Source organism: Setaria italica, chromosome II, assembly GCF_000263155.2.
Source record: "Setaria italica strain Yugu1 chromosome II, Setaria_italica_v2.0, whole genome shotgun sequence".
Lineage (NCBI taxonomy): Eukaryota > Viridiplantae > Streptophyta > Magnoliopsida > Poales > Poaceae > Setaria > Setaria italica.
Genome location: NC_028451.1, coordinates 8246426 through 8255004, shown reverse-complemented (window position 1 = coordinate 8255004; position 8579 = coordinate 8246426). Strand labels below are relative to the sequence as shown.

General features: G+C 51.2%; 2 protein-coding genes across 2 annotated transcripts in view; one reads left to right on the top strand and one right to left on the bottom strand.

Annotated features, from left to right (window-relative positions):
* The first annotated feature begins 1849 nt into the window (after window positions 1–1849).
* Window positions 1850–4825, top strand: LOC101781945 (zinc transporter 8). Its single transcript, XM_004955789.3, has 3 exons — window positions 1850–2656; window positions 3035–3184; window positions 4313–4825. Exons 1-3 carry the CDS (start codon window positions 1931–1933, stop codon window positions 4616–4618), a joined length of 1182 nt encoding a protein of 393 aa, XP_004955846.1. The 5' UTR covers window positions 1850–1930; the 3' UTR covers window positions 4619–4825.
* A 1282-nt stretch (window positions 4826–6107) lies between these two features.
* LOC101779284 (cadmium/zinc-transporting ATPase HMA3) overlaps window positions 6108–8579 on the bottom strand; it is a 17089-nt gene continuing 14617 nt past the window's right edge. The window contains exons 4-8 of the mRNA XM_014804688.1: window positions 8379–8579; window positions 8141–8278; window positions 7726–8053; window positions 7337–7539; window positions 6108–7231 (exon numbers count right to left, since the gene is read on the bottom strand). The exon at window positions 8379–8579 is cut by the window's right edge and continues 35 nt beyond it. Of these exons, the coding sequence (XP_014660174.1) occupies window positions 6108–7231; window positions 7337–7539; window positions 7726–8053; window positions 8141–8278; window positions 8379–8579 (1994 nt within the window). The remainder of the gene's footprint in view (window positions 7232–7336; window positions 7540–7725; window positions 8054–8140; window positions 8279–8378) is intronic.

Genomic DNA, 8579 nt, shown 5'->3' with positions numbered 1-8579 from the left:
GGTTCAACACCGGGGTTTGAACTCGGGTCTCCAGGGTAAGGAACCCACCTCCACCTCCTAACCAGTTGAACCACAGCTTAGTTTGTTCTACACTTCTCGGAATAATTATACTTATTTAGTTCGAAACGCGAGGGGGTACGGCGTAGATAGCTCGAGGGGGTACGGCGTAGATAGCTCGGCGCCAAGATCTATGGCGCCAAGCTTGGCGCCAAGATCCATGGCGCCAAGGCTTGGCGCCATCATGGCTGGCGCCAAGCCCCCGCCACGTCGGCATCCGCGTCAGCAGCTGTGCAAAGACCTTGGCGCCAGGATGGCTGGCGCCGAGACGTTGTAGCTTGGCGCCAGCGTGGATGGCGCCAAGCTAAGGGTCCATTTTTGAAATTGGTTCCGTCAGGGGCCTATTTGTGAGAATCTTTCAAAAAAGGGCTAAAAAATAAAAAAGTCGGCCGTCCGTCGGCAGACCCCAAGCCGTAGAAGCCCAGTTCTGCCTCGCCGCCGTACAGCAGGACAGCGACTAACAATGCCCTAGGTGGTTAGCAATTTGCTAGAGTTATACGTTTAATGGTGTTCTAAGAAAAGGTTTAAGAAATTAAAAGGCAGGAAAAGGGCCTGGCGAAAAGGGCAGGGAGAATTTCGGGTCGTCTGAGGATGACGGTCAAGCGGAGTCTTGGATTCTTCCGCCGACACGCCGACCGGCCGGCCGGCCGGCCGGCGCGACGTGGGCTCGTGCGTGGTGGTCAGGCAGGGACGACGACCTCGCTGGTCTTTTACTGTTAAGAGATAATGCAGAAACATCTGGCCATGCAAATGTGCAATGTTTGGCTGAGATGCACGTGGTGGATCCTCGTTGACTCATCAGTGAAGTATGTAAAACTTTTTTCTATAGACTTTGCTGAACCCAGCACTTCTTTCCAGCAAATCACCTTGTAATATTTAATTAAACCCCTTCTATGAACGAAGCTAGAAAGGATTCCTTGCTACTAACAATGTACCAGCTCAGTTTAGAAATTTTTTTCATATTGAAGCTCAGCCTGCATTTCGGTTCCTTTTAGAAGAATCGAATGATCTTACATTAGAGGTGAGTCGGGGAAAAAGTCCAGGATTTCTAACATTTCTTCCTACTTTTTCATATTTATCTGCTAGAATCGTAGTTTAGCTATTATAAGGGTTCACGATGTTGGATTTTAACGGGAGTAAGGCACTTGGAAGATATTTGTCAAATCGAGCAGTGATCGCTTCTTTAACCTCACACCTGTACATTCTTATATAGTTTTTTTCGTTTTGTTTTTGCCTAGGCATGTAACTCTCTTCTTTATTATTTTAATACAAACCTGGCAATCTCTGCCGGGTCCACAGTTTCCTAAAAAAAAGGATGGCTTGTTAAGAAATATGTACATAAAAATTGATTTAGAAAACAGAGTACATTGCTTGCTTGGCCATATGTGCACCTGCGGTTGCCTTATTGAAAAACTCAACAACAAAATTATTTGGAAGAAAACTTAACTAAGAGAAAATATGTACTCCCTCCATTCCAAATTATAAGTCGCTTTGATTTTGTTGGTACATCCACTTTGCTATGCATCTAGACATATTGTTATATCTGTATACATAACAAAGTGAATGTATCAAAAAAGTCAAAGCGACTTATAATTTAGGATGGAGGGAGTAGCTCGCAAAACCCAATTGCAACACTAGAGTTCATAAAAACTACACGTCACCATTCCCGCGACGGTCAATTCCCGCTACGGTGTCGTCACCATGTCTCCTACTACTAAATCTTCAATTAACCCAAGCAATTAAACCCTACCAAATACGAGGCCTCCACCCTCTCCTCCTATAAAGAACCACGTCGCTCCGGCTGCAAGCCCTCCTCGTACCTCCTCGAATCCTCCACTTCCTCCTCGCGCCGCCCACCGATCGATCCGCGGCAATGAGGCCACCGCGCGCCGTGCCCGCCCTCGCCGTCGCGTCGGCGGCGCTGCTGCTCCTCCTCCTCGCGCCCGCCGCGCGCGCCGCCGAAGACGGGTGTGGGGCCGGCGGCGCGGCGGCGGAGGGCGACCGCGCGCGGGCGAGGGCGCTCAAGATCGCGGCGTTCTTCTCCATCCTCGTGTGCGGCGCGCTGGGGTGCTGCCTGCCCGTGCTGGGCCGCCGCGTGCCGGCGCTGCGGGCCGACGGCGACGTCTTCTTCCTCGTGAAGGCGTTCGCGGCGGGGGTCATCCTCGCCACGGGCTTCATCCACATCCTCCCCGACGCCTTCGAGAAGCTCACCTCCGAGTGCCTCCCCGACGCCCCGTGGAAGGACTTCCCCTTCGCCGGGTTCGGGGCCATGGTCGGCGCCATCGGCACGCTCGTCGTCGACACCGTCGCCACGGGATACTTCACGCGCCTCCACTTTAAGGACGCCGGCACCGCAGGCGCCGCCGCCGCGGCCGTGAGCGCAGCCGCCGTCGGGGACGAGGAGATGCAGCAGCAGGAGGCCGCGGCGGCGGCGCACGCCGCCGGCGGAGGGGGCGACGACCACGAGGGCCACGTGCACATGCACACGCACGCGACGCACGGCCACGCGCACGGCTCCACGGCGCTCGTCGCCGCCGTCGGCGGCGGTGGAGGCGACGGCGACAAGGAGCACGCGCTGCGCCACCGGGTCATCGCGCAGGTAATTAATTTCTTCCAGTTAATCGGGAGTTGCATGGTGCATTCGGATGCGTTCTCCTCTAAGTGTAACAGCTGTTTAACCATGGATTCATTTATCACCATTTCTTAAAGAAAAATAACTATAATAGCGATGAACACCAGAAGTTTTTATTTTTAAAAAATAAGTTACCTTCACTGAAAGGTACATAGATATTCTCCAAAATGTGACAGTTATTCAGTGATATTCTTGCAAATAAAATTATTAAAAGGACACATAGCACGTATATGTAGAATGACTTGAAACTTTGAAACAAGCACTTTGCAACAAAAAACAATCAACTATGATTACGCTGTCTGCGTGAAACTTGTGATGAACAACGGTGGTTTTCATTGTGGATAGGTCCTGGAGCTTGGGATCGTTGTGCACTCGGTGATCATTGGCATCTCACTCGGCGCATCAGAGGACCCGAGCACCATCAAGCCCCTGGTGGTCGCCTTGAGCTTCCACCAAATGTTCGAGGGCATGGGCCTCGGCGGCTGCATCGTTCAGGTGCCTAATAATCTCTCATACAAGAACAGAAAAGATGCATGATTCATATTGTTCCTCGCCCGCCTCTCCCTTTTTCTTCTCTTCATTTCCACCATGTTGGTGAACCAGATTGAAGCCTGCCCCTAAGTCCTAACCCATCTGCTCCCACATCTACACTGATCGTCCAATTTTTAAGATCATCTTTTTTAAAAAAGAAGGGTGGAAAATGCGCATCTAGTAGATATAATGGTCCCTACTAGAAGTAGACTAACCCATCCAAAAATAAAGAATAGCTACTTTTTTGTTTTGTTAAAAAGGCGGGATCTAGTCCAAAAATACCATCATGATTTGATTTGGGCAATGGAAAGGAGAGGTGATGAAGAGGCCCATCGCACTAAAGCATGACATGATATACCATGAACTGAGAAAGAGTGTGCCCGATGCCCTTTTGTGAGAACAAAGTACAAGAGCACAGCACTTCGGGTGGTTCCGAGACATGCACCGAACAAAGTTAGGAACGCCACTTGGATGCACTTTTTTCAAAACTGGATTTCGTTTCTTTCCCCTCTCCTTGTGCCTACTAATGTAGTCAAACAGACGTGACTGTTATATATAGTCTGTACTTTGCCCCAAAAAAGAAAATTGTTGGTACCTTTTTCTTCACTCTTCACACATTTGTTTGGAGACGGAAATATTATATTCCATACTAATGTTCTACCTCGTTGGAGAATTTTTTTTTGGTTCTAAATAAAAATCTGACAGGACCTTAGTGATTTTACTAGTGCTTCATCACAATTGGGATAAAAGGAAAGCCATCAAGATTGGGATAGCTCGGTTGCTTAAGACGTAAGGTTATCGGGATTTTTGGCTCTGAAAATTCGGTTTGCTCAGGCAGGGATAGTACTCTTCGTACGTTTTCTGAACAAGGCTGAGTGACTTACACTAGGACTGTGTTCAACAACGCTATGAAAATTCAATTGGATGATCCATGCTGGCCATGCACAACTTTTTCTTTTCTCCAAATAAATAAACGGAGGATGCGAACAAGCTATAAGCAATCTGTTGCAAGGGCGTACCTAGGGGGACCCATGCCCCCCTCTCTTCAAATGTTTTTCTAGCTCCGTCCCTAATCTGTTGTTTTCTACGCAGGCGAAATTCAAGCTCCGGTCCATCGTGACCATGATCCTCTTCTTCTGCCTGACGACACCGGTGGGCATACTCATCGGCCTCGGCATCTCCTCGGTGTACAACGAGGACAGCCCGACGGCGCTCATCGTTGAGGGAATCCTCAACTCGGTCGCGGCGGGGATCTTGGTCTACATGGCGCTCGTCGACCTCCTCGCCGAGGACTTCATGAACCCCAAGGTGCAGAGCAGGGGGAAGCTCCAGCTTGGCATCAACGTGTCCATGCTCGTCGGCGCCGGCCTCATGTCCATGCTGGCTAAATGGGCTTAGTCACACCAAGGTTTTTTTTGTTCTACTATGTATGTCAGGAATCAATTGTTGCAGCAAAGAAAAGAGAGGGGAAAAAAAAGGGAAAAAGGGATCACGCTTTTTTCCTTCCAAAATTTTGTGCTGTTGTAACGGTTCCAAAAGCAGGTTTGGAGTAGGCAACATTATTGAGATCGATGTCGTTATACAGCAACCGTACGTGTGATCTCCTCTTTTGCTCTCCATCGATCACAGTCTGGATGCGTACAGTTCGCTCCTCCGTGGCCGGCCATTGCTCTTGCCACATTGTCAAGGAAATGTCGACACTCTATCGCCACCCTTTGGTACGCACGGTGCACACGGAGGGTCACGCCGATGGCGCCCGACTTTTTTGACAAGACTTTTTTTGTTGTAACGCTATCTGAGCTGGGGGCTCTCGTCAAGGGAGTTGTTAGGACTTAGGACACGGCACACACGTAGGCGGGGGCCTCGATGCAGATGGCGCCCAACTTCTTTGACAGGGGTGTGGTACGAAACACTACAACTTCTTTGGCAGTTCATGGATAAAGACTCCCGGAGACACACAGACATGTAACTTGTTGCTTGACTTTGAGTAAGGACCTGTGATTTGAAACTGCTTCGAGTTCATCATCACAGATTCTGGCAAAAAATTGACCTATGACGGCGCATTTGCAGTTAGATGTCAATAGGGAATTCACACCCGGAGATCGGGTTCCCCATCCCCATCACTGCTTTCGGGGGATATTTCTTTTTCTCATACCCCCCGCGCGGAGAATTAAAACATGGGGGATGGATGCTAGGATCCGTGAACGAGGGTGACGCGGAGCCAAAGGACAGCAGGGGAGGTGTTCATTGTTTCTAGTGAGAGTAAGGATAAAGACGCGACCGTGTTGCTCTAGACGTGGGTATTATATTGTGTCTCTCGATCTCTGCCTTCAACATGTTGCTGCAGGAATGCAAAGCGTGGGTTTAGGGGCATAGAGTGCGAATCCATGGTAGCGGCGGCTACTCAGCTCTCAACCTGAAGCTCTGGAGCCAATGTGGCGTCGGCAGCGCGACTTGTGCTAGCACGGCGATGAAGACGCATTGTTGCCCTGCGTGGCGGAAGCGGAAGAGGCCGGGGTTGGTGGGAGAGTGGAGTGGTTGGAGTATCCTACTATATTGGTGACGTGTATCCTAGCTACTATATTGGTGACGTAGAAAAGCTTGGGTGCGTGTGTATCCTACTATATTGGTGCGTAGAAAATGAGCGCGAAATGATTTTGCTTGCACATGTCACCTTGTAACTGAAAATTAAACAGGTGTACTGAACACGCACAGAGACTGTTCTTGCAAAAAACAAGGCTGACAACGAATAATCAACCTAGTCACTGACGACTCAACTCTCTTCAAACTGAGGCTGAGGCCAACGACCGTTACAAGAGCACTCTGAGACCAATTAACCTACTATACACATACATATATACATATATCCCAGGCAATCCCAAAAATGTCAGCACACGAGGGCTGAGATGCTGCTATCTTTACCACCACCAGAACAACACACCGTATCCTTGCAACCAGCATCCTTAGGCGAACCGCACCTACTCCTTGCCTTGCTACAACAGGATGTCCTTGCACTAACAACAATGCACACCTCATCTTCACCATTACCGTGCGGCGTGCAGATCGGGGCTGGCGCCGTGGAAGAGCCGCAAGCTTTGCTGGCGCCGCAGCATCCCCCGGTGAGGCTGTTGCCGCCTTCCGCCGTCGCGTGAGCGGTCGCCTCCTTTCTATGCTCACAGGCTCGTGCTGGTATGGAGATCACGACGGCGTGCTCAGGCGGCTTGGTGTGCTTGTGGCAGCAATGGGAGTCTTTGGCCTTCTCGCCTCGTCCCTTGACACTTGGGGTCTCGGTGTTCGGTGCTCCGGTGAGTTGAGACCTCGTCGCCGGCGACTTGGCCTTCTTCCCACAGCACGCCTTGGACGTTCTGCAGCACGACCGCCTCGCCGCGGTGTCTCTGAGCAGCAGCATGCTGTGCAGCACGACGAGCAGGCACGTCCCGACGTCGGCGAGCACGGCCACCCACAGCACGGGCTGCCACGCGACGGCGAGCACGAGGACGGCAGCTTTGGTGCCGATCGAGAAGATCACGTTCACGGCGATGGTCTGGCGGGTGCGCCGCCCGAGCCTGACGGCCTTGGGGACCCTGAGGATGTCACTGGACATGAGCGTGGCGTGGCTGGTCTCTATGGCCGCCGCGGAACCGGACAGGCCCATGGAGACGCCCACGTCCGCCGTGGCCAGGGCTGGGGCGTCGTTCCAACCGTCACCGACCATTAGCGTGGGCCCAGCACTCGTCTTGAGCTTCGTGATGAGCCGGACCTTGTCCTCCGGGAGGAGCTCGGAGTGGAGCTCCTCCAGGACGCCTCCTAGCTGCTCCTGTGCGTGCTTGGCCGCTGCTGCGCTGTCCCCAGTGAGCATCACTGACTTGATCCCCATTGATCTCAGCTCCTTGATCGCCTTCGCTGCCCCAGTTCTGCAGTCGTCGGAGAGTGAAAATAGCCCGACGAGATCACCATCACAGATCACGTGACCGGTGGACACACCTTTGAGATCATCCATTTCTGGTACAGCTTGTATGTGGTTTAAGTTTCGTCATGTCAGAAGTCAGTTCAAGTATGATTGATGCTAATTCTCTGAAATTTATTGCATGAATCAAATTTGAGGGGTTTGCTTACCTGCTTGGCATGAGGACCTTGCCATGATCTTTTTGTTTCCAATATAGATGTGTTTTCCACTGATCGCACCATAGATGCCCTCTCCATGGTAGATGTGAAATTCCATCACATTTTCCGGCTCCGGTCTGATTGATTTGGACCGAGAGTACTGAACAAGCGCAGCAGCCATTGGATGGCTTGATTTGCTCTCAATGCTAGATACCCTGTGAGGGGGAAAAAACACTTAGGAGCTTCAGCATTATAGTTTACTGAAACAGTACTAACATATTATTAAATTGTTCAATTAAAAAAGGTAAACAAATAACACATTTGAAATGCTTCATGTTCATTCAGTACAGAAAGTGAAATTATTAGGTGATGTTGAAGTTGAAGATGTTAAATTCATATACCAGTAAAGAAGCTGACTCATTTCAACCTTGTCCTCAACCACATGGAATTCATTGATGCTGAACTCCCCTCTAGTGATCGTCCCAGTCTTGTCGAATGCCGCGATCCTGATCTCACCCAATGATTCAAGAATGTTGCCTCCCTTGATGAGAAGCCCCATCCTTGCTGCGCGAAGGAGCGCGCAGAAGGTGGCAACAGGTGTAGACAGCACTAGCGCGCACGGGCACGCGCTCACCAGCAGCACCAGGGACAGCTGGAACCATTGTCTGAGGTCATGGGATCCCAGTAGTAAGGGCACAAGAACCACTCCTGCCGCGAGAACGACCACGGCTGCAAAAGAACACTGCTTCTGCTGAATTGCTGTCAATTCTATGTCTTCAGACTACGATCGTTTCTGAAGGTGACCGTGCGGCGTACCAGGGGTGTAGTACTTTGCGCACGAATCGATGAGCCGCTGCGTCTTGGACCGGCTGTTCTGCGCTTCTTCCACCAGCCTCTCCATCTTGGCCACCGTCGAGTTCTCGGCCAGAGCTGTTGTCCTCACGGAAATGTAACCTGCAACGTCAAAGCTGATTCTGCTCACCACATGTATGAACATTATTGAAACAAATGTTGTTTACATGTAAAGGTATCTGCAAATGCAGCTTAATTTTACCGTCCAAGTTCATGGTGCCGGCCCAGACCTCCGACTGCGGCTGCTTTGGCACCGGGAAGGATTCGCCGGTGAGGCTGCTCTCATCGACCTCGCTCTGCCCGCCGACGACCACGCCGTCGACCGGGAACCACCTCGCCAGCCCTGACGGCGACGACGTGCCCACGCCGACGTCGCACATGCCGACAACCTGCCCCGTCTCGG